Below are 25,306 nucleotides of genomic sequence, written 5' to 3'. Positions count from 1 at the left end.
ACAGGACTGATATGTTGAAATAATATAATAACACAAAAGAATATACTGAATATATGTAAGTAGAGAAAGTTGAGACATTCAGAAAATAATTAAATAAAAGTAAGGAATTGAGCAAAGGGCCAGGCTAAATAATATTCACATATTCTTTTATTTATTTTTTCAATCTATATTTAAGAAGTAACAACATAAACAACAAATAAATTCTGGACATAAAATACAGAAATAATAACAATAAAACTGCGAACACAACAACGAAAAATCATCAAATAGGCTAAATAAATAATAAACACACACACACACACACACACACACACACACAGCACTGTGAACTCCAGACTTTCCTGAGAGAACTTGAAGGCAACACTGGAACTTCAGCGTGGTCACGTGTCCACGAGGATGCGGAAGTGCGGAACCGTTGTTTTGCCAATCAGCTCGGATGCTAGCATCGATAGCCTAGCAACTTATTCTTCTTCTTATTATTATTTTATCTATCCTGTCACCGTTAACAAGTAAACAACACACATGGTCGGGTAAGACTGATGTTTTAAATCGTCCGGGTCTCGCAGTTTAACATATTTTTAAACGTTTTTTTTCCCGGTTTATTTGTCGATGTCTTCTTTAGCATGGACAGTTTTTATTAATGTTCCTCAGCTTCATTAAAGAGAAGATTTCTTCGGAGTATCTGCGCCAGTAAATGGCCGTATTGTTGGTTTCTCACATGTAAACTGTTGATATTGCCGTAGACAGCTACAGGGATCGGCTTGAGACAATTTCACACATCGCAGAAACAGAAATAGTGAAACATTGGAGAGTTTGTATGTTGCAGCTTGTCATGTGAGAGTTTGTTACAGAGGTCAGGGTTCAGGTAACGATGCTGTCTATTGATAACACAAGACATCACTGTGAAAGATTTGATTGCTTCTTTAGATTGTTTAGATTGTTTTTAGTTGTGAACTATTTATTATTTGTTTTTCCATTGTTGAGATTCAGTTTCTTTTTTTTTAAAACTTACAAACAATCATTCAAATACATAGACTGTATATACTTTAATATCCATCTACCTCATGTACTGCACATAAAGAAATCTGCACGTAAATATTTATTTCAGCATCCTTTGTACTTTGTATTGTCTACTGTCTACAAAAAGTGTGTATCTATATACTAGTAGTCTATTTTGCTGAGCTTGTTGTCCTGTTTATTTATGCTTAGTCTGATTACACGCTGTCTCGCCCAGTTATGATGTGATTTACTTTACTGTAATAACGACATGCTGATCCCGAGGTCAAGAATCAACTCCCATGCTCAAGATCAGAGTTTGACTATTTGAGCACACAGCTTTGTTCTTGATTACAAACTTTGTTCGGTGTTGTTGTCTTTAGGATGACGCAGAAGCACTGCCTGGAGGGCCAGGTGTACTCAGTGCCTCTCATCCAGCCAGATCTGAGGAGAGAAGAGGCCGTCCATCAGATAGCAGATGCATTACTTTATTTGGAGACTATCTCTACAGATATTTTCAGAAGGCAAGTCCAGAATATCTCTCTCTCTCTCTCTCTCTCTCTCTCTCTCTCTCTCTCTCTCTCTCTCTTCACACACATTCATTTATTCATTTTTTTTAATCCAAATTAAAATGATTAAAGGTGCCAAATGTTTTAAAGTGATGGAAAGAAGATGTTTTTTGGCATTAGGTTTTCAAATAAGGAATCAAAAAGACTGTTGCTATCACAACATCTGTAGGTATTTATGGATAGAAAAAAATGTGACATGTGGAATCCATATTCTAAATGACATTTCATGCACTTGTTTTAGAGCAGACGTATGCATCAGTGGCCTAAAGGTTACAGAAGCAAGCTTGTTGACTGGAAGGGCGTTGGTTCAATCCTCATTACCTCTTAACCTCCTTCATTACCACCACTGTGTCCATGAGCTAGGCCCTTAACCCCGACCCCAACAGTGGCCAGCAGATCAGATAGGGGTGTGAATGTGATCAGGCTGTTCCTGTAAAATAGTCAATACAGAGGAACTCTGGCTCTCAGTGAATAAATAAAGGTGAAAAAAAGATGGTCCTGTCTGACATTCTGAAAATGGAGGAAGTGTCTCCTGTTACTACATTCAGAAAGTGACATTTATGAACAGAATTGTTTTGTCAATATGACCTTTTGAAATGGGATGTGTTAGTAATTAGATATCAGTGCTGAAACAACTGTGTAATACTTGAAATTCATCTTAATTAAATGCAAGAAGTCTACAATTACTTCATTAATTCATTCTTCGGATTCAGCACCCTGCAGAGTATAAATAAGGAGAAGTGCACAAGGGGGGGATACGTTACGCACTCCTCTATATATTGTATTATGCAATATGGTCGCCGACATATTTTCCTCTTTGTGTGGTTGTGTGTATGTCCACACTCATGTTGGTGTGTATGTGTGTGTTGCTTCCAGGGTATCTGACAGTGTGGAGAAGAACCGCAGACAGCTGCAGACCGTCACTGACCGGATCAGACTAGCTCAGGCCCGTGTCGACAAGATCAAAGGCAGTAAGAAGGCCACCAAGGTAACACAGCAGCTTCATTTAAAAGGCAGCTTTACATACTGAATATGTAATATGATACACAATAGAGACACAATAAAGTGACAAGATCATTGAAAACAACAATTAGTATCTTCTGTGCCTATAGGTTTTTTCCAGTGCCAAGTACCCAGCCCCAGATCGACTCCAGGATTACTCATCTATCTTTACTGAGGCTACAGACCCCTCCTCACAAACCCGCCCCAGACACAGGATACAGAATAAACTTCGACCCTTTGATGAGAAGGCCTTGCAGGTAAGATGAATACATTAAAATGCTGATTACAAAAGGATTTTGACATGCAATGTCTCCAATTAAGCAACAACAACAAAAATGTGAGTTTTTAAGAGCTTTGGTTTCTCAGCTAATGTCTTGCAGCCCACAAGCCATTGTGCTATAACTAGCCCGATGGTTCTGGGGCCTCTTTATACAGCTGACACTGCTAAAACTGTGGGTGTAAAGCGGGGATAAAAAGAGGCATGACTAATTTTAATTTACATGGCTTTTATCTTACTGCCGAGAATTATGACGCAGCTTTCACTCCGGTCATTATAGGACAGGAGTGGCTTTGAGTTGGAAGTCTTGACTTCTCATATTCCTATAGACTCTAGGCACAAATGACACCCCCCACCAGTATATACTGTATGCAGCAGTTAAGAGACACTGTCGCATTGCCGGGACATCTTTCTCCTCCAGAATCCAAGGTCTCCTTCCCAGCACTCTTGACATATGATTTTCTGCGGAGGATGAGCAGTGCATTACCTCGATAATTGGAATATGCTCTTCGGTCACCTTTTTTTAAAATATAAATGGGAGCCACCATCTTTCTGCCAACTGTCGCAGTGACATCCACTGTATTGTAGGTGTAACTCTGATCCCTGAGCACTGAGTAATGACTGAAATAATTAAATCATTGATAGAAATAGCCTAAATGACCTTCTCAGGGTGCCTGGGCCTGTAGGGACAGAGTGAAAAGCTCAGATATCCAGAAGGAGCTGGAAAGTGCAAGTGCTTCTCCTTCACGTTGGAAAGGAGCCAATTGAGGTGATGGGAGCATCTGATGTCTCCTGCACGCCTCCTTGAAGAGGTATTTTTTATCCTGTCTGACCTGGAATCACCTCATGGATCCTTCAGGAAGAGTGTGATGACATGGCAGAGAAAGACATCTGGGGTTCTTGGCCTAACCTGACACGACACAGACCTGAATCAATTGCGAAAGATGGATGGCTCTTTTTATTTTTATTATTTAACCTTAAACTGCACATAATTCATGCTCATGCTTTAAGTTGGCTACAGGTCAGGATAATTATCATCAGGCCAGGTTCCCCTGATCTGAAAATGTCTGAATATTCAAAAACACACACAGGTAGAGCCTCCTCCTAAACTTCAGTTTGACAAACACTAAAACTTTCATATGTATTTCAAATAATGATTTGACCTGGTCTGGATACAATCTACCTCTTACAAAGAACATTTTTAGCGCCTGTTTATAAAGTATGCTTCACATGTTACTGTCGGCACTGTGCTGGCTAAGTTTCTGCTATATTGTTGTTATATAAACTAATCATTTTTAGCTTTAACGGCTGATTTCTTATCATTAGTGGCATGCATGTTAAAAAAAAAAAAAAAAACAACCTTTATCACTCAGACAATACTGATAAGCTTTCATCTATTTCAGCGTCAGTTTTTCACAGCTACAAGTTATATGACCAGCTGACATCCACTTAATGAAACCTTACACTGGCCATAATGAGGACTGTGGCACTTGCACAGAATTGTTCAGGCATGTTATTTTATAGGTTTGAAGAAATGGAAGAGGAGAGGAGAGCAGTCCAATTTTATATTAGCTTGTCATTTTGTGGCTCCAAAGTAAATGAAGAGGTGTGGAGATGAAAACAACATAGACATGAAGAAAAGTACAATGTGTGATTGTGTTTTTGTTTTGTTTTTTGCCTAAGTGGTTTTGTGTGTGTGTGTGTGTGTGTGTGTGTGTGTGTGTGTGTGTGTGTGTGTGTGTGTGTGTGTGTGTGTGTGTGTGTGTGTGTGTGTGTGTGTGTGTGTGTACTCGGTTCAGCACAAGCTCCTGCATTATTTATAGTGAACACCACAGTTTTTTCTGTTACCATCTTAGGAAACTTTATGAAAGCCAACTTATTCTCTGCTGCATGCACTTGGTCTTGCATGTGTGTTGTTTTTCTGTGTGTATCTCTGTGTATTTATCAGAGAGAAAGAAAAAAAGAAAACACTGCTGGCATTTTTCTCTGGTGCAGAAATGCATTATTCAATATCCCCTAGAAGCAATGTCCCCGACCATATAATTGCAGCGTTTGTTTTTGTGTGTTGCGCACGTCTGTGTGCAGGAGCACATTGGTGGCATTTGTGATTTGCCTTATTCAAGATTTAGTTGACATTTCTTCAGATCTCATTCTATGTCTGTGCGTCTTCCTTTCAGGAGAAGTTGATGTATTTCCCAGTGTGTGTGAGCAATAAGAAGAGGTCTGAGGATGAGACAGAAGAAGGGCTGGGCAGTTTGCCACGCAACATCTCATCTGTCAGTTCCCTGCTGCTCTTTAATACTACAGAGAACCTGTGAGTCCACATACACACACAAATAGACAAAGATACTGACTTTGAACACAGATTAGATTTAAATCCTTTCTTCATATCTTTGGATTTGTGTGTTTTTAAAGATATAAGAAGTACGTGTTCCTTGATCCTCTGGCGGGAGCAGTGACAAAAACACACACAACACTAGAAACAGAAAAAGAAGAGAAGCCGTTTGACGCACCATTGTCCATTACGAAGAGAGAGCAACTGGAGAGACAGGTGCCTCAAACACCCTTTTCCAACCAAAAACATAATTAATTTGACTTTTTTAAATGTAAGATTGTTAATGACACATTTAATGATTCTTCTTTAAAATCTTTTCTCTAAAAGACAGCAGAGTCTTATTTCTATGTGCCAGACCTGGGCCAGGTGCCCGAGATAGATGTGCCATCCTACCTACCTGACCTTCCAGGCATTGCGGACGACCTGTCCTACAGTGCGGACCTCGGGCCCGGCTTTGCCCCGTCTGGTCCCACACACAACATCCCTGAGCTGCCCTCCTTTTCTGAGGAGAGCACTGCACCAGGTACACACCCACACACTTATCACTGTCTCATTGTGGTTTGGGTTGACGCTGTGTTTGTAAGCTGATGTCGACTTTTCACGTCTTTGTTTCAGGACCTCTGCTCCAGCCTAATGTTCCACCTCCTCCACCACCTCCTCCTCCCCCTCCTCCTCCTGAACCTGCCCTCGCTCCCACTGCTCCTGCAGGAGCTCCCCCTCCACCCCCTCCTCCACCTCCTCCTCCGGTTGACAGCCCTGCAGCAGTCTCTCAAGCACCAAGTTCAGGTTTGTTATATGCATGCAACGCAGAATTCTTGTACTAGCTAAACACATGGAAGGATATAATCAAGCTTGACAATGTATTAAAGTGGTGAAAACGTGCTCCTCCTTTATACACACACACTGACTCACTCTCTTAAATTAGATTGGCCTACCTTACATTAACGGATATAAACCTAAATTACACTGCCACCCCTGACTGTCTTCTCTGATTGCAGGCCCTGTGTCTGGTGCTCCCAGTGAGGTGGTTCAGCCATCAGACGGCCGCGCCAGTCTCCTGGAGTCTATCCGCAACGCCGGAGGCATCGGCAAAGCAAAGTTACGCAACTTTAAAGAGCGCAAGATGGAGAAGAAGAAACAGAAGGAGCAAGAGCAAGGTGTCAGATTGTTTGAGTGGTGATGTTGTTCTGCTCATGTTTTATTAACTGCTACCCGATGCAGCCTTCACAACGATGGGAAAGTCATGCAATCTGAGCAGAGCGTGACCACGCCCTAGTTAGCATTCACCCATGAGTGTATACAATGTTACTCTGCATGTCAGGATGTGAGTGTTTGTGTATGTGTATCAATTGTTAATCGTCATTCATGGCTATGTGACCTGTGTTATAAAATCCAGCCTCATTAAAAGGTTGACTTAGTTACAGTATCTGAAATTGTCTTACCTAATATCAGACAGCATATCTTTGCCTTAATTTCTGGTTGGCTGGCCAGGTCATGACCTAACATTTCATCTTTAGTGGGAGCTGCTTATAACGACTTACTAGATAAAAAGTGCTCCACTTTGAAGCGCAGCACTGAGGAATGAGTAACCATTTCACTGCTCCAATTACTAATAAAAATAAAATACTGACTGGATGATTGTTTAGTAACTGCTTGTCTCTGTCTATCAGCAGTGGGAACGGCATCTAGCGGTGGAGACTTTATGTCTGATCTCTTCAATAAACTTGCCATGCGAAGGAAAGGTAAGGATGAGATTTAAAAATACTAATGCAGGTGGTTGGAACAGCATGCAGTAAAAAATGTGTCCTGTTCCCTCCGCAGGCATATCTGGTAAAGGTCCAGCGGGTGGGGAGACAGGTGACACTCCCGCTGGTACCGGCGGTGCATTTGCCAGGATGTCAGATGTCATCCCACCACTTCCTGCCCCACATACGACAACAGACGACGATGACTGGGAGGCGTAACATGAAGGACAATGAACACTTGTAACAAAAACATTTGATAGTGTTGAATAATTATGTGTACAAATGATCCAATCATTCAATATTGTAAAGAATTTTAACAGAAACTTAAGTGTAAAATGGTAAATAATTGGCTTCATAATGATAATAGGTAAATTGGTTTGTCTAACCAGTTAAAAAAAACATCCCTAAACTCAAACAATAAAGCAATTTATTGATAATCACAATCATTGTAAAACATATTTCCATGAAAGTAGATATTAGAACACTCACTGAAATCATTTCACTAACATCTCTCCTTTAAATAAAAGTAATTTTTTGCATTACATAACACTTTACATTGAGTGCTTTAAATATTTAATATCTTCTTCAAGGGTGAAATCAGTCACATGGATGCCTAAGCCCAGTGCTGTGCCTGATATCTGTGTAGTAGCTGCTTCAGTAATTCATTTCAGAATTTATTCTGTATTTATTATTAATTTCTGCCTCTACCATGTTCCAGACTGAATTACAGGACAGGAGTGATACGCTGGAGTCGGACTGATAAATGCTCCCTTTTGGCCTTTGTTGGCACTGTGCAATCAAATACTTGTGTTGATTATTCTCTAATTCATTTTCACTTCTCTAAACCAGAGATAGTAGCAGAACATAAGTAATAGACAGAATATGAACGTTGAAATGTAGAATAAAGCCAGTATGATGTCCTGAGAACAGAAAAACTGCCTCCCTGGTTGAACTCCAGCCGGGAGGAAAATATTTAAGAATGTAAACAAACCAGCAAAAAGGGCTGCGGCAATGTTGTGATAAAGAACTTATTACAGAGGTAGAACACACTCTATTTTGTACGTTTCTTGGGTTGCTTAAGTTGCAGAGTGGCCGCTGTTGCACTCGGTTTTCCCAAAGTTCTTCCTAACCTCTGGTCTTGTCAAGTTGAATACTTAGAAAATGTCATTTTAGCCCAGTGTGAGTGGAACTACATCTGCTTCTGCTTCTTCTCCAGGAAGAACTAGGAAAGAAGAACATACAGACATAACATATAAATACATTTTAATCATGATTCAGTAGATTGAGTGTGGACGCATGAACGAGTACTTGCTTCTCACCTTCCGTAAGGCAGCAAAAGCAGGCCCAAAGGTTGTGTGTGTGCTGGTGCGATCTTTGATCCACGTGGGAAGTTTAGAGAGCGTAGCAGGTCGAGAGTAACGTCTGTCACACAGCACCATGGAGGAATAGTCGCCACGGTGACGGATAGCTCTTCCTTTGGACACACAAAGTCAAATGCATATGAATACTGATCATACTAGCATATCACCTATGGAATAAATAGGTACTCATAGCGTTTGTCATGAATCATTACCTATGGATTGATTGACAGCCTTCATGCAGAGGTTTTCTATCAGTGCTTGGCCAGGGCTCCTCCCTCCACTGTGAGGCTAAGATAAAAGGAAAAAAACTGACATTGAGCTTCATCTTCGCACTCCTGTGACCTTGTACTTGTTTAGCCAGGTTTAGGACAGTAAAGAGTCTCACCAGGTGTTTGTCCAGGTAGGCCATCTTTTCCTGCAGCTCTGGGGATTTGATGTTTGGGTATGGCATTCCCACCATCACCACACATCTTCCCAGGTCATCGGAGAAATTGATGCCCTCGCTCATCTTTCCTCCGACCACAGAGAACAGCAACGCTCCTGTGAGTCCACCGCTGTCTACAGCACACCTCTAACGAATGGAATAGACATGCAAACAGTGACATTATAACCTCATAATTATTATAATAAGCGTATTATCAATGTCTGGTGACGAGGGCTAATGTCTGAGCAGTGACAGTTTTACCTGGATGCAGCGGGAGAACTCACTCAGCACCTGCTCGACTTGGTTGGCTTTCTTTGGTTCCTGGAAGATCTGAGAAAGTAATTGTGATAGTTTAAAGACTGTCAGGACAAATTCTGTGTTTACATTAAGAAACAATTTCCTTAAAACACCATATCACCTTTGAGTTACATCGTGATAAAGAAGGGGTTTCTTTTTTTCATCTAACTAACTCTAAGAAAGAAACGTCGCTGATGTACCTTCTTCTTGTTAGCCAGACGAGCCAGCGCGCCGCTGGCCTCCCAGTGAGAAATGATCCGCCTCGAGTACTCATAAGAAGGGAAGAAGCACACAACCCCACCTGGGACCACGTTGCAAATGTTGGAGAGAATACGCCCCGTCTCGTCCATCTGTCAAGAAACAGGCATACATTTACTGTAATACTTGTGTGAACAATGCAGCTTTATTCTGTGATATTACAGCAAGAACTTAATAAAATTTGTGTGTGTCTGTTACCATGCGTGGAGAGTCTCTGTTTTGGAAAGTAAAATCCAGCTCCTGACCAGATGGTCCGCTGCACAAGACGAGGGGAAGAATGTTTTCGGGAGGAATTACATGACCTACAGACAAAGTTACCACGCAAAAAGAAAGTTTATTTTTTAATATATAATACAAAAACATTTAAATACATACAACAATATTCCATATGCAATGCAGTTCTGTTAGCACATAACTGTGGGGAGTCTATAACACACTTCCATATAGACATTTGTCATTGTGTTCAAATTTCACAGTCTGAGTACATGTCTTTAATTCTGTAGGCTCATTTCTAGGACCTCAGGTTGAGGACCACTGCAAACACAAACTATTCTGATGATCTTATCATCTCTTCTTGGTGAGTTCTGATATTATAACACAATCCATCACCTCCCATCACTAGAACCAGAATCATGACAGTCTTTTATCTTATCAATCTGAGTGCATAACCCAATGGAAAATTAATACTCTAAAAATCAATTACTATTTGAGTTTCTGTCAAGCATTATATTATTCATCCAAAATTCCCACAAACAGAAATATTGATAAACACATCACTAAGAGAGCGTGCATTACAAAAACACAAAAAGAGAAAGTGCACAAAGTACTGCTACAAGTACTGTTATAAAATGGGCCACTCACCACAGGAAAACTCAGTGATGCGCTCCTCTCCCACTCCGGCAGAAAACAGCAGCTCTTGTTTGAAGTCTGAAACCTACATACAACATCTTTTAGAATGACAGAACTTACACAGCAAAGGCTTAGTTTATTTTTAGTGGATTTAAAATAACGTACAGGCTGCATGGTCCCTCCTGCGATGATGACTGCTCTGCACTCCTTCAGCACCTGGGCAAAGTGGACCGCTGGATTCAGCAGCAGGAACTTGACACTGCTCTCTGACAAAGTAACTGGGCATAAAACAAACAGGGTGTTTTATAACACTTTCATTTCATTACTGTCCTTTTTTTTGGTGCTGGGTTTTTAAAATGGTACCTTGTCTGTGCACCACCACTCTGCCGTCAGTGTTGCTGTTGGTGAGGGCCATGAAAAAACCCTCCACCTGCATCATGGGAGATGCGGATAGCACTTTCTCCTCCTCTGCAGACCCCTGCTGGTCTGCTAAAGAAACTGCACACATGAAAGCAGACAGAAATGATGCATCATAACAAACAGCAACCAGAGGAATGCTACGTTGTTCAGGGTCTGTTGATTGCCGGTTTGCCAGTGGGAAATGACTGGATGTGGTGTGGGAAGAACTTTAATATCTGAACGTGCAACTTAGGTCTCATCACAGCTTGACAGGCACTAAAAATAGCATTTTTAACAACTTGTGGTGACATAAACATCAGCTCCCTGACCTGGTGCAGATGTCTGGTTGCTCTGTAGCGTTTGAAGGTAGCGGTTTAAGCCCTCTGTGCGTCGATTCTCCTTGTTGGAGCTGCTCTGTGTGTGCAGATTCACGCCTGTTCCTGCATACTTCTCCACAAAGCCAACCAGCTGCAGGCATATGACAGTAGATCACTTTCAAAGCTAAGCAGGATTTATATAAATATAAATCATCCAATCAATCATCAGAAAATTATAAAAAAAAAAAAAAAAAAAAAAGGCGTTGGCTTGAATTTTAGGAAACAGTGTTGATCACTCAAATGTCTTGTTTTGTCCATTACCCAAAGATAATTGGTCTACTGTCAGAGGGGACTAAAGAAACCAGAAAATTGTCACATTTGAGAAGCTGAAAAACGGGAATTTTGACATTTTTCTTTTAAAAAGGATTGACTGATTATTAAAATAGTTGGTGATTAATTTAATATTGGACAACTAATCAATTCACAGTCAACACTTACTTTTCTGCTGATCATGCTCTTCTCAAAGTATCTCTGTAGCTGAAGTGAGAATGACAGTAAAAAACTCAGGGTTTGCAGTTTGGATATGGTGTTTAGAAGAAATGATTGTGTTTTTAGTATAACATCTTTCTGTTCACTACCTTAAACAAGTTGATATTGTCGATCTGAGCCTTGAAGAGGAAGTTGTTAATGGTAAGCATTTCAGTTCCTGAAAGAAACATTAGAGGTTAGCAATTTCTCCTTAAATGTGTGTGTTTCATGTGCGTGTGTATTCTTTACAGACCTGTTTGTGTAGTCTGGCTCTGTGGATTCTGCCCCACTTTACCTGCAAGGATAACATTCACATCACTCTTACCCACAGTTCACACTGGCAATAATCAATAATGCAAAACTAATTTGAGCCCAAACACACTCACCACCAAGCACCCGGACAAGCCCCTCAATCACAAACAGAATCTGTTTGATGTACATCAGGTTCTTTGCCTTCAGTCTGCTCCTGATGTTGTACAAACATCAGGAGTTAGGAAGATAATACAATATTAATTTGTGTGTGAGTCTGTGCATTATACTCACTTATAGCGGTCAGCATACTGGGTGAGCTGAGAGTGGGCACGGCAAAGCTGTAGAAGATCCACATTTGAGCATACTAAAGGGAATAGGCATGATTTAAATCAAAATATATATATATGAATATATTTACCTGTGCTCCTGTGAGCTCGGCACTGTGGATACAGGAGAGTGTGTCACTAAGATTGTGAGCTTCATCTATGATCACCACCTGTAAAAGAAAGTATGTGTCAGTAATATGCACCCGAGAGGTCAAGACACTTACTTATAAACACACATACAAATAAAAACGTCTGACAATTTGACAACACAAGCGCATCATGTGAAAAAAACACAACCAAATAGAATAAACACTCCAAGTAGCACAGACAACAATGGAAAATGTTTCCAGTGGACAAAAAGGTGATGAACATGCTCGTTTTCCAAGCAAAAAAACAACAAAAAACAGTGCTTAAATAACTCCATGGCAACAACAAGCGTGTCCCAGCAGTGTTCATCACTTTAGTGTCCTCTAGATACACTTTCCATTGTTGTGCTACTTGCAGGGATTCTATATACAACTGTCTTTTCTCTATGTTGTTGTGTTTTTAGTTTTTCTTAATGTTGTGCATGTGTTGTCAAATTGGGAAAAAATATAAATTTCTTAACTTTATTATGTTTTGTGATCTTCATACATACAAAGGCTCTTATTATATTTCTATTTCTATTCTTATATTTGTACTTATATGTATATACCTATACACATTTTCTATTTCTATATATTGTGCTAGATATTGTAATAGAATTATTATTTCTATTCTTTAACATTGCGTGAGCACCTTGAGCAACTGTAACAAACTAATTTCCCTCTTGGAGATTAATAAAGTATTTCTGATTCTAATTCTGATTTGCATGTGTGTTCTTATGTTACAGTGCGTTGATCCCACTGTGAAATGAATGTGGAGAAATAAATGTGAAGTGAAGTATGTAGTAAGTAGGAGTTATCAGGTACCCAAACCACCTCAAATCCTAAAGAAATCATATATTATTGCGTTGTGTGGCAGTGGTCAAACTGCTAAAAGAGACCTTAATGTTTCCTTAATGACAATTGCTGAACATGAGAAAATCTATGATAGAATCAAAAATGATAAAAAAAATAGTCCTACCTGTCCCTTCAGCTGGACTCCTGCTGCCCTTCTTGTAGCTTCATGAAGCAACATCTGATAGGGCAACACCACCAACTATGCAGACACAACAAACACAGAGCATACAGATTAACACTAAAACTTCTATCCACCTAAAGAACTGAACAGATAAATAAAAAATACCTCAGGGAAAACCCTAAAACAGTTAGCAGGAGAGCGTTACCTGTGCTGCGGGGACAGCGAGGCGTGTGGAGTAGTAAGGACATGAATGCGTTTCTCTGCCGAGCTTCAGCAGCTGCTCTATATCATGGACCGTCCCCAGAACGTCATCCCTCATCTGCTGCAGTGCTGAAGCTTTATTATAGGGACACACACTCTTTGCTGGGCCTCGCTTACGCTTTACACCCTCTTCCTGATGCTGCTTCTCTACAAAAGTGAAGAACAGGCAGCGTTGTAAAGATAAACTGGTCTTATTTATTAACAATCTCTTATGAACTCCTAAGAAACTGGAGCCAGTGTGTGAGGGGCTCTCACCATGTTTGTTTTTCTGCATCTCCATGCAGCGGTCATTAATGCGCTGGATGCTGCCCAGGTTACGCACCTCCTCGTTGACACACAGATTCTGGAAAGTACACAGTTTTATGTTTACTGGGCAAATTCTGTCAGATGTCATAGTTAATAGTCATGTTTTACTGATTGAATACAAGTAATAGTTCCTGATGAATGCTGCGCATGCTTCTTTGTGTGGGATGGATAGAACTGTATACGTAATATACTGTTTTAATTACTGTTGTAATTATCCTTAAATTAGAAAATACAGGTAAGAGAAGTATAAATAACTTGAGAAGTTCTGGAATTTGTTTTATTGGAAACAGCCTACTTCTACACACTTTCATAATTCACTTGTTTGCACTTGTTTACTCTTTCAGCGCACTAGCCTTTAGTTAAGTACTTGAGATGCAATGACACATGTCACTCAACTAGAGCTACAACTAACAGCCATTTTCATTATCAATTAATCTGATGATTATTATCTTAATTCATTAATTGATTAAACTTAGTCAGTAAATAATGGAAAAAATCCCTTTAGAGCTTCCATGGTGCAAGTTAACACATAAGAGTGTCTTGTATTGCCCAAAACACACAAATATGTTACACTTGCTATCATAGAGGAGGACCACATTTAAGAAGGTGGAACCAGCTTCTTTTTTTGTTTGCACAAACTAACAAATTATTAAAATAGTAGCCAGTTAATTTACTGTTGATTTCAGCTCTGCACACGATTGTTCTCAATGCTTTATTTCCCCAAACATTTTCAGTCACCAAAATTGAAAACATGTTTGTGATTCTCAGCACTCCTTATTGAGATACTGTTAATGTCAGTTAATGACATTTACAGTATCTCAATGAGGCCAATAATTACTCTGAGGAATGAATGCCTGTCTTACAGAGAAAGAGCCAGAAAGATCTCAGGTATTCTGGCTGACAACACATAACGTATACACTGGAAAGACAGGTGATTATACATTAATGAAAACTTGTATAATATTCAGTTTCTAACAATAGATACTCCTAAATGTTACACACTGGACCTTTACCCAAATGTACTAAAATCCAACCCTTTTACTGGTCTCCTCTGTGTGTACACATACCTGCCGTGAGCCCAGAGTGACCAGACTGATGTCCTTGCTGAAGGGGCTCTTTTGAACCTCATGGACAAATTGAGCCAGCTGGGAGTGAGTGCGACTGCAGTAGTAAATCTGTGAACATCCAAATGTATACAGTCTCACTTCAGGGTAACACATGGCACTCATTATTATGTTTAATACCCCGTAGGACATTCATTCCTTACACACCTTAGCAACATGTTCTTCAACCAGTTCGTCGTCTGTGTCATCCTCCGCAGCACAAAATCTGAGCACGAGAGCAAAGACAACCCCTGCTGTCAGTGTCTGTTCATTTACACCTTTCACGGTAACGTACAGGTTGCTAACAGATTAACGGCTGCCCTCACCTGCTCCTGGTCTTTGACTCGTCATCGCTCTCGTATTCTGCGACAACAAGATCCGTGTCTTCTTCATCTCCTTGCGTCTCGGTTTTTTCCTCTTTACTGAGCTGGAGCAACTTGAAAGCCTCATCATCTTCACAGCTCTACGGACACATAAATTCATATATTGGGTTGTAGAGGCTCAACTTGCTGTGGATTGTAATTTTTTGGGGTTAATTTCTGATGCCGGGGCTCTTTAAAAAGCCACTTTGCAAGATCACTTACTTTTCTTTTCATTGCATACTTCAGTTGAACGTTGTTTCTGATCAACTCTAATCGTTCTTCCCTCTTCTTTCTTTTCAGTTCTTCCTCCTGACACATAAAAACATGCAATAATATTTAAAAATCAACATTCCCAGAGATCCAGGGCAAGGTCACATCTTAAATAAAATTCCATTTTTTACCTTCAACTTTGACACTAAATCACGTTCTGCCTTTTTCTGAACAAAATCAGTGATCCAGTCGGGCTCTGCTGAGGAGCTGGAGGTGGAGGTGGACTGGGCAGCAGCGGTGGAAAGAGATGCCTCTCCTTCCTGCAGCAAAGAAGCCGCCTCCTGACGCCTCTTCTCCTCATAGTCTGTGAGCCAGCTCAGCGCTCCACATATCAGACTCAGAGACTTGCCCTGGGTTACAGGACATGCATGTTGAAAGAGCAAATCAATTAATAGAAAAAAATGAATGCATTTTATTGTAATCACTCTTATATCCATGCACACATACACACCGTTCCAGTTGGACTTTCAAAGATGCCAACTTTGCCCTGGTCAAGTGCACTATACAGGGCTTGCATAAACTGCTCCTGAATGTTGTAGGGCTGGTAGGGAAATGGAAATTGGGCCCTGCCAGTCTCCATAACTACGAACCTCTCTGGAAGATGAGCATAACTTGTGTGTTAACTTGATATAAAAACATTTCAGTTCAAATATGGTCATCATGAAATGAGCCCTTGGCTACAACACACACACACACACACACACACACACACACACACACACACACACACACACACACACACACACACACACACTACTGTGGTTAGACTGGCTTGTTTTAGCTAGGAGCCTTCACGCCTGATAGTAATGTTTTGTCTAACATGAAGCATCAAGGCGCCAAATTCTGCTTTTGTGCAGATCAGTCAATCTTATTACACGCATTTCTCATTCAGTTTACTTACTTTACAACAACGTAAATCACCATTTAACTAAGAGCTTTACATGTGCTTTACATGATCTGTCAAACAACAAACATTTGACTTTAGTGGCTGGTATTACAATTATATCTCTAACGCTGTCTAACATATATCCAAGTGATTATTATAAACTGAAATCTTATATCTAGTAGCCGATCACAATCTGTAGGTAGATCGTTGCTATACGTACCCACAGATATCCTTAAAAAGTTTTTAACTGTGTTTCAATCTCGTGTTTTCGACTGCAAACAACCGCGCCAAACAGCAAGCAGTGGCTACAGAAACTGACCAATAGGACGCGAGATAAGACAAAGAGCGCGTGTTTTAATGTACTGCAACTCTTGCGCGGACGGTGCTTATGTCGTCTCTGGCGCTTTAAACGCGTGACTACGTGGTTATTACAGAATACCTGAACGTAGTACACTATTATTTATTCACGCGACTGCACAATATATCAGTAAAGTATGGCTTTGTGGTGCTCGTTGCACACGCACCGCCTTTCCGGAAGATGCGCATGAATATAGGCAACGCCAAAACGCGGGTTCATCCCCCTCCGGTTCCTCCTTCGAGCCTCTGGAAAATTCTCTGCCCTTCTTTATATCGCTTGTCAGTCGCTTTGGCAGCAAGACAACGTGGACTTCCAGCGACCTGATCGGAAGCTCATATCCTGCTGCCATACAAGTGTGACTGGTGCAAAGCGACTGCACGGTTTTCAACGCAGCTAAGTTAAAGCGTTAAGCTGTTTTAAATATCATTATTTCTTTTAAATTCACAGTTCGCATTCATAAGTAGCGTGAGGTTTTGTAGCGGAGAGCTTTAAAAAAACAACAAAAAAAACAAAACCCAGCGTTAGTTGGCTAGCTAGCGTTGACCTTATTCAAGATCTGCCGCTTTGCTGCACTTGACGTGTTTTCTTTTGTGGAAGTAGTTAGCATTTAGCCGCCACTGCCATTAGCCCAGTGATAGTGTGAATTGTAGTGCAGCTCAGGGTTAGAGAGAGAGAGAGAGAGAGAAAGAGAAAGAGAGAGAGAAAGAGGAAAAAAAGCTAAACATTACTTCATGACAATGACTGCGGAGGAGCAGACGAGTGAAGGACAACACACCATCCCAATGGAGGGGGAGGATATCACACCAAAGAAAGACGGGGGTGTTTTAAAGGTAAATTACAGTAAGAGGGGATTATTATTTCTTGGTTACTCATTCGGCTAAGCTAACGTTAGCTGTTGTTAGCTGAGGCTAATCGCGTGCAGTGTAAATATAAACAACCAATGCAAGCTAACTACATTGTTGACAGCCTCGCCATGCAGTTTATTTTATTTCTGTCGTTGGTTTCGTGGCTTAACTTGTCGCCAGGGTGTCAGCAACATGGGCAATTAGCTGTTCAATCGACCACATTTCTAGAAGGATCTGCAGTCCTGGAGCAGGAGCAGACGCAAAGGCTATTAATGCTGATTGGGGGGGGTATTTGATATTCTCACACACACACACACACACACACACACACACACACGGGTTTGAATGAGACAGCTCACGTTCATTCACAGTTTAGGTTTTGGCAGCTTTACCTCTCATGATGCAACTGCAGGGAGGGTGGCGGGACACAAATGTTTTAAACTTCACTGACAATTCATTTTACATTTTTATAAATCCCTAAAGAACAAATCAATCAATAAAATCAAATGCATTATACATTATATTGTAATCACTCTTATACACTTGCACGCGTACATGTGGGTGGGAGGATACAAGTGTTTGAAACATGTCTGTTACACTTTATAAATCCCTGCTGATTTTTATGCTCCCAGCTGGTGAAAAGGGAAGGCACAGGCACAGAGCTGCCCATGACTGGTGACAAAGTGTTTGTACATTACGTGGGCACGCTTCTGGATGGTACTCACTTCGACTCGAGCAGAGACAGAGGAGAGAAGTTTTCCTTCGAGTTGGGCAAAGGTTGGTCTCATATCTAGCAAACACATGAACATTCACCTGCCATAGCTGCACAGCCAGTGTTGTTAATCGGTCCTCTCTCTCTCTCTCTCTCTCTCTCTCTCTCTCTCTGCAGGCCAAGTAATAAAGGCATGGGACATCGGTGTAGCCACAATGAAAGTGGGGGAGTTGTGCCAGCTCATCTGTAAACCAGAGTATGCTTATGGATCTGCAGGTAGTCCACCCAAGATACCCCCGAATGCTACTCTTGTTTTTGAGGTGAGCTTTAGTGACATCAGGTTATTTTGACTATCCGTTGTATACCATGAGTTCTATATTTGTGTGAAAAGATATTAATTTTAACGTGTCTGTACACTTGTAGGTGGAACTTTTTGAGTTTCGGGGTGAGGACATAACTGAGGATGAGGATGGAGGAATCATCCGTCGGATTATCACTAAAGGGGAGGGATATTCCAAACCTAATGAAGGAGCTGCTGTTGAAGGTAACGCGTTCAGACACAGCTATTTCTTTGCTCACATTAAAATAATTAAGGTGGCACGCAGAGCCTGAGGCCACACATGAATCGGTACTGAAGTGTGTAGGTACATATGTTAAACTCAAATACCTATTAATAATTTAATTATCACACTTGGTTAATATTATTAATTAAGGGAAAGCTTCCTGTTGTGTAGCCTCATTGTTACATCAAAGATTGTAGTAAAGAAGTGTGTATTATTTTGACTATCAAACACTCGCCATCTGTAGGCTTGAAAGGTAGCTGTACAATGTTATTAGTTTCATCCTTCATGGAGAGCAGAGGCTGAAGTCAACTTGGATTAATGTTGTTGTTTATGTTGTGTTACAATACATTTCAAAATTGCAGGTATAACACCTTGTAGCATTGTGCTGCTTCTACTGTTCACCTTACAAGCTTTAGAGACAAACAAGCACATTTTAACAGCTGACATTTACTTTCAGGAGTTATAAAATCCTTTCCTCAATTTAGCAACAATTGCCATAGCGACTTCAAACTGGACTTTATGGTTCATATTTCATCTTCTCCATCTACATCTGCAGTACTTGCAGCAACACACCTACCTACCTACCTACCTACCTACCTACTCACAAATTTGACACGTTGCACATGAGCACTGAGATGGAATTTGTGCATTAAGCATATTTAAATCGGTGTTTAAAACATTTGAGGATATGGAGGGGGACTGGATCAAGGATATTTTTATTATCCCCAAAGAGCAATTTGTTGTACAGCCAGCAGTAACTACATAACCACCAGACAACAATGCACAAACAACAAATACAACACAGAGATCACAAAAGTATTTAAAAGGCAAATGACGGCAAGAACAAATGTTCAAATGAAGTGTATTGGTCCTGCATCTTGCAGCCAGATGGAAGCAACTTGAATTCCTTAGACAGAAGACAGAAGTACCAACAGAGTCTATTGTAACTGTTGTCAGTCAAAGCTGACTATTACTGTTGCTTTACACACGTTCATAGCCACCTTTTTATTTTTATTAAGTGTAAGGTTGATACTTAAATGCATTAATCTATGTCGTAACGCTATCGTGTTAAATTCTCCTGAGGTTTCAAACCAAAGGGTGGGCTCCTTTCTGCAAATGACTCATTTCAACAGTTTACACCACCTTTGACTGTGGTATTATTTTACTGCAATGTGTTTACAGTGCATACACCACTGTTAGTTAACTTTGCTGTAATTAATTTACAGGCATCCTTAACAAAGCAGAATATTTTGATTGACTGTTTGAAAAATGCATCACTTGCGCTCAGCTGTAAATCTACTGCATGTTAAAATGTTTGTGACTAAATTAAGTGTCTGATTTGTAGCACAAGCTAACTCCAATATTTTTCAACTCCTTTCAGTAACTGTGGAGGGTTCCTGCGAGGGACGTGTGTTCGACGAGAGAGAACTGAAGTTTGAGATTGGAGATGGAGAGAATCTTGGCTTTCCAGCTGGAGTAGAGAAAGCTATCATGGCTATGGAGCAGGGGGAGGAGGCACTCTTCACTATGAAGCCTAAGTATGATTACATGTATTAGGGCAAATACTTGCTTGCTGTAGCGATGTGTTTTAATAAGCAGTGTTTCATTCATGTTTTTGTTTTATTATATCATTTGTGTGTTAATCTACATCTCTCAAGCTGAACCGCTGAACTGTTGTTAATTAGCCTGTGCTGGTAAATGGAAATATGCATTGAAGACTCCAATGGGATGGTGTTTAATTTTGCTATAAAGAAATCCTAGTTTTTTAGACTAATGGATAACAAAACTGAAATACTAAGCTGTGATATGACAAAAAAAATAAAAGTCCTTCAGCTACAAAATGATCCAGTCTACTTTAGAAAATAGGACACTACACTGCAATGCTGTTAAAGTTAAACTGGCAACAGGTAATACGACCTTTATACACCACATTTGAGATGACTAATGTTAAGTTTATCTGATTTCTCTTTGATGCGTAGGTATGGCTTTGGGAATGCTGGAAATGCAAATTATAACATACCTGGCGGAGCAACACTGCAATACAAAATCAAACTGGCAGCGTTTGAGAAGGTAAATATATCTTGGCACAACTTGGCTTTAGTGGGCCAATTGCATGTCAGTTTTGTACAGTGACTTTTTCCCCTGTGTGATTTAATGTCTCCTGTTTTCTTTAGGCTAAGGAATCGTGGGAGATGAACACTGGAGAGAAGCTGGAACAGAGCAGTATTATAAAAGAGAAAGGAACACAGTATTTTAAGGTACGCAGGGGGTATTTACGATATATTTACAAAGCATGCAGCTATTTTTAAGTGTTTTCTAATGTACTGATTCCATATGCTTTAGGAGGGGAAATACAAGCAGGCGTCAGTGCAGTACAAAAGGATCGTGTCATGGCTGGAACATGAATCTGGTTTGTCAGAAGAGGACGAGAAGAAAGCGAGAGCATTGCGGCTGGCTGCACATCTGAACTTGGCCATGTGCTTCCTTAAACTACAGGAGCCAAGCCAAGCTCTAGAAAGCTGTGATAAGGTATACTTTATCTTTACACAGATTTGACAACAATTTGTCAACGATTCCTTCTGTCTTGGCAGGTTGGAGATGTGTTGGTGTTCAAATTAGTTTTTTGTTACATTGAGTTTGTACAAAAGTTAGTTATTGGGTAGACTGTAGTATTATAATTGTTGAGTATTTATTTATTTATGTGGTTAAATGTTTCAACGGTTTCATTATTATAGGCTTTGGAGTTGGATGCATCCAGTGAGAAGGCTCTGTTCCGAAGGGGCGAGGCACTCTTTGGCATGAAGGAGTTTGACAGGGCAAGAGATGACTTTCAACAAGTTGTTCAACTGTATCCTGCCAACAAAGCTGCCAAGAGCCAGGTATAATGTCACGTGTCTTAAAATACAATTCTCTATATTCTATATTTATTGTGCTATAATCCAAAATGAAACGGACACATGTTGCTCTCTTAGATTATATCTGGCACGATGAGCTCATCTGGCAAATAATTTGTTCCTGCTGCGTTCATCTGCTAGTTGTGGAAACCCCATACCAGTTTTAATTACTAAGAAAATAGATGGGGACATTTTTGTATACTGCGACATGGCTCCTATCAGATTGGTCTTCAAATAACATCTGATTGAATTGCAGTACAAATCTCAATCTTAAAAACCTTCCATTGTCTTATGGCTGTTGCTGTACATGTGTCATATCTGAAAATGTGGTTTTCTGACTTGTCCCGGCAGGTGGTTCTTTGTCAGAAACGTATCAAGGAGCAGCACGAGAAAGACAAACGCGTCTACGCCAACATGTTCCAGAAATTTGCAGAGAGGGATTCAAAGGTGAGGGATTGTGTTTTCTACAACAGCCACCAGAGGGTGGGATAAGCATGCTTTTAGACTGTCAAAGAGACTGACTGACTGAAAAGTGACAAAATGCTTGATGTTTGTGTTTTCTGTCGCTCCCCACGAACAGAAAGAAGCAGAGAAGGTGAAGAGTGGAAGCAAGGAGAACGGTGAAGATGAGATGGAGATTCAGAACGGAGAAAAGGAGGATGCAAGCGAAGCAAAGGCGTAGATGAAGATGTGACTATTATGGTTCATCTGTTCTTCAGACTTTTGTATTTTCAGCCATTTGTGTTTAAGGTGTGACTGTGTGACCATATGAAGAGTGTGTGTGAGTGTGTGTGAGTGTGTGTGAGTGTGTGTGTGTGTGTGAGTGTGTGTGAGTGTGTGTGAGTGTGTGTGAGTGTGTGTGAGTGAGAGAGAGAACAAGCGTGTAAACAAGAGCACTGATTTTTGGGTGTGTCTTCTCTGGCTTTCTTTGTGTCCGGGCTTTTTGCTGTGGCTGCTAGCGGAGCCGGTGGGGCTTCTCCGGCTGATGGCACTGTGGGACATGGTTTTGATAAATTAATTGTATGCCACAACCCCACCCCTGAACCCTTTCAACCCACAGCTTTGAACTGTGCATGTGTTCTCACAGCGTTCTGGGTAGGAAACAAGTGCATCCAAGTGTTAAGTGCAGCATTTCAAACCCTCACCCGTCAAGGGCTAGACCATTCACCTTGCACTACCCCTCTCTGTCCTACACCCATCCTCACATTTTATGCTATCCATCCAACCAACCCTCTTCTCATGGGCCTACTGATCAATTCCTGGAGTTGTGATGGTTGTGTGCATAGATGTGATGCGTTTGAATGTTAGAGTGCTTGTGTCCCAAAGTACGTATGTAGCAGCACTGTGGATAGCTGGTGTAATAAGACGTAAACCTGGAATAGCTGTCGGAGCTTCTTTCACAATCTAAATACGGAGCTCCCCTATAACCCCCAGGGTACAGGACTGTTCACCTTTTCTTTGGAAATACTGACTTTGTACTTTTTCCCCCAGTGTTGTGCTTGTGATTTTCTGTATTGTTCTCAAAATGATGAATACAACCAATGAATTAACTGGAATATGTGCATCCAGCTAGAAAGGACATTAATCCGCTTCTCCTGGACACACTCGAGTAATAAACAGTCAAGTCTTTAGTCTTAATTTACTGTAAAAAAGTAAAATGTTTTGAACGTGTGCATATATGGCTCATCAGATTCGGGCTGTTACAGACTGTATGCCAGAGGAGGATGCTTGCCCTGTCTGTTCATTTTTAGTCAACAGCACCTGCAGAGTTGGTCAGAAACTGAGCTAGGGGGGGCTAATTTAAAAACGGAGCTGTGGGTTGTGTGTTGAGTTTATCTTTTGCCTGTTGGAAGGGTCACTGCTTGGTCTGCCCTGACATAGCGATATAATAAACAATAGCTACAACTTGATTGTGTCTGATATTCTTGACTGTTACATCTGTCTCTGCTTTTATGTCACTCTATCTGTATATGTGCACTGTGGGAACTTTATGAAAAATAAGGAATGTGCAGACAGTTGGCACTTCACAGGACTCCATGTGGAACTTGTTCATACATGTTGCATAGCACAACGGTTTGAACAATGAAGACATTAACGTTGTCTTTGAGTTTATCAGTTCATATTGTAGTTTATATATTTGTTAAGATATTTATTGCATAATCTCATCCTGAATGTGTAATCTTTCACATATCTTTAAAAAAAAGGAGCACGTGTGACTCATTTTAGACATTTTGGAGAGGTTTAAAGCTTTTTAATGAATTTATAAGCTTATCAACAGTAAATAAATCAGTAACAATCTTGATAATGACCTCCAAGGTGAAGATTATCTTTATACTTTTCTTTGTTTTCTCTGAATTGTAAATACAATATCATGCACTGTTGACCAGACAAAGTCATTGCAATATGTCAGTCAACTGTGAGGAATTGCCAATAGCCATTTTCATTATGTTCTGATATTTTATTGAACAAATTATTAATCGAGAAAACAAAAAGCAGATTGATTGATTAATCATCAGAGGTAGCCTTAAATAGGTGTTACTTTCTATCTGCAGAGGAGAAATGTATAGCATTCTGCTAAATGTCCAAACAGTGTTGGATCCTGTGTGTACCTGCAGTAGTCAAGAGGTCGGAGTCTTCTTTTCCCGAGGACGAACAGGATCTGATCTGATCCTCCAGCTCTCTCACAGGGACACCGGTGTCAGCTTACGGATGTGATCACGACCCAGCGCCGCCTGTTCTCTACAGGTGGACGATAAAACAAAGTGAAGGAGTTATTCATAATTTATTTACAGTTTGATTTACTCCAGGCTAGATGTTTGCTTGGGTTTTAGTTGGTTCTTTGTTTTGATTTGTGACATAAGCCCTATTTATATAGGAAGGAAGGGAGGTACAGGAGCTGTACTCTCCAGGGAGGATCTGTATTTCCATTTATTTTTTCCAGCGCAGGAGCCAATCCCTTTGTTTGCTTGCTTGACAGTAGACAAATAAACTTCAAGAGAGTGGATTCACAATGGACACACAGTCCTTTTTAGGTGGCTCAACAATGACAACATAAAGGTTCAGGTTTAGATTCACTCCCAACAAATATTATAATAAGTGTTAAATCCCTTTAGAGTTTATTTTGTGGTTTAATTGTTGCACAACCTATATTATGTTAGTACTAGTATGTTATTTAAGGCTAAATAACCTAAGCTAATCATTCTCACTTGTATTATGGAAATTTCCCAAACAGTAAGACTTAAATAATATATACATACAAATATAATATACATACAAATGTACTTCAATAATACTTGATAGAATTAGCGAGTAAAGCCGCAGCCCAAGTGGACAAAAAGTACTGACCACCGTTTAAATGGTTCTCCATCTAATAATTGTATTATAAATATAATGTAAGGCTGCATACATGTGTAGTCATATAAAGCATTTAAAGTGTTCAATAACATCAGAAAAGGAAATAAATGAGTAAAAGAAGCATGTGTAGGGTGGCTGGTGCCTGTTAATACAGGTACATTCCCAGGTAAAGGGGTGATGGGTGCTGCCCATGTTCACTCCTCCCTCCAATCTCTTGACTTCAAGCTGCCTAAAAACAACGTGTTTCCGGTGGCAGATTTCAAAATAAATCACCCGCTGACAAACGTCTCGCCACGTGTACTACAATATACCAAACAATTACATTTAAATGTAACTAAATTAGACAGTTCATCTGT

The 25,306-nt window shown here is 40.3% G+C and overlaps 3 protein-coding genes across 3 annotated transcripts; 2 read left to right on the top strand and 1 right to left on the bottom strand.

Moving 5' to 3' along the window:
- The first annotated feature begins 366 nt into the window (after positions 1 to 366).
- Positions 367 to 7,471, top strand: wash1 (WAS protein family homolog 1). Its single transcript, XM_051383522.1, has 11 exons — positions 367 to 530; positions 1,380 to 1,520; positions 2,442 to 2,553; positions 2,678 to 2,824; positions 5,022 to 5,158; positions 5,260 to 5,395; positions 5,507 to 5,702; positions 5,795 to 5,965; positions 6,178 to 6,336; positions 6,850 to 6,921; positions 7,001 to 7,471. Exons 1-11 carry the CDS (start codon positions 523 to 525, stop codon positions 7,141 to 7,143), a joined length of 1,422 nt encoding a protein of 473 aa, XP_051239482.1. The 5' UTR covers positions 367 to 522; the 3' UTR covers positions 7,144 to 7,471.
- Positions 7,335 to 16,770, bottom strand: ddx11 (DEAD/H (Asp-Glu-Ala-Asp/His) box helicase 11). Its single transcript, XM_051383521.1, has 27 exons — positions 16,445 to 16,770; positions 15,790 to 15,932; positions 15,470 to 15,688; positions 15,291 to 15,377; positions 15,033 to 15,169; positions 14,875 to 14,932; positions 14,671 to 14,778; positions 13,553 to 13,640; positions 13,242 to 13,444; positions 13,040 to 13,114; positions 12,028 to 12,105; positions 11,901 to 11,947; positions 11,744 to 11,823; positions 11,611 to 11,652; positions 11,468 to 11,535; positions 11,328 to 11,366; positions 10,842 to 10,980; positions 10,477 to 10,611; positions 10,279 to 10,391; positions 10,126 to 10,198; positions 9,463 to 9,566; positions 9,207 to 9,356; positions 8,971 to 9,039; positions 8,671 to 8,856; positions 8,498 to 8,573; positions 8,244 to 8,398; positions 7,335 to 8,146 (listed from the first exon to the last, which is right to left on the bottom strand). The coding sequence occupies exons 2-27, from the start codon at positions 15,916 to 15,918 to the stop codon at positions 8,114 to 8,116; spliced, it is 2,691 nt and encodes an 896-aa protein (XP_051239481.1). The 5' UTR covers positions 15,919 to 15,932; positions 16,445 to 16,770; the 3' UTR covers positions 7,335 to 8,113.
- An 81-nt stretch (positions 16,771 to 16,851) lies between these two features.
- Positions 16,852 to 23,506, top strand: fkbp4 (FKBP prolyl isomerase 4). Its single transcript, XM_051383523.1, has 11 exons — positions 16,852 to 17,412; positions 18,060 to 18,204; positions 18,317 to 18,459; positions 18,563 to 18,683; positions 20,084 to 20,240; positions 20,682 to 20,772; positions 20,877 to 20,960; positions 21,046 to 21,231; positions 21,438 to 21,581; positions 21,948 to 22,043; positions 22,177 to 23,506. The coding sequence occupies exons 1-11, from the start codon at positions 17,314 to 17,316 to the stop codon at positions 22,276 to 22,278; spliced, it is 1,368 nt and encodes a 455-aa protein (XP_051239483.1). The 5' UTR covers positions 16,852 to 17,313; the 3' UTR covers positions 22,279 to 23,506.
- The last annotated feature ends 1,800 nt before the right edge of the window (positions 23,507 to 25,306 follow it).

Source organism: Dicentrarchus labrax, unplaced genomic scaffold, assembly GCF_905237075.1.
Source record: "Dicentrarchus labrax unplaced genomic scaffold, dlabrax2021, whole genome shotgun sequence".
In the NCBI taxonomy this organism is placed as follows: domain Eukaryota; kingdom Metazoa; phylum Chordata; class Actinopteri; family Moronidae; genus Dicentrarchus; species Dicentrarchus labrax.
The sequence above is the reverse complement of the archived record's forward strand: the minus strand, read 5'-3'. Positions and strand labels throughout refer to the sequence as shown.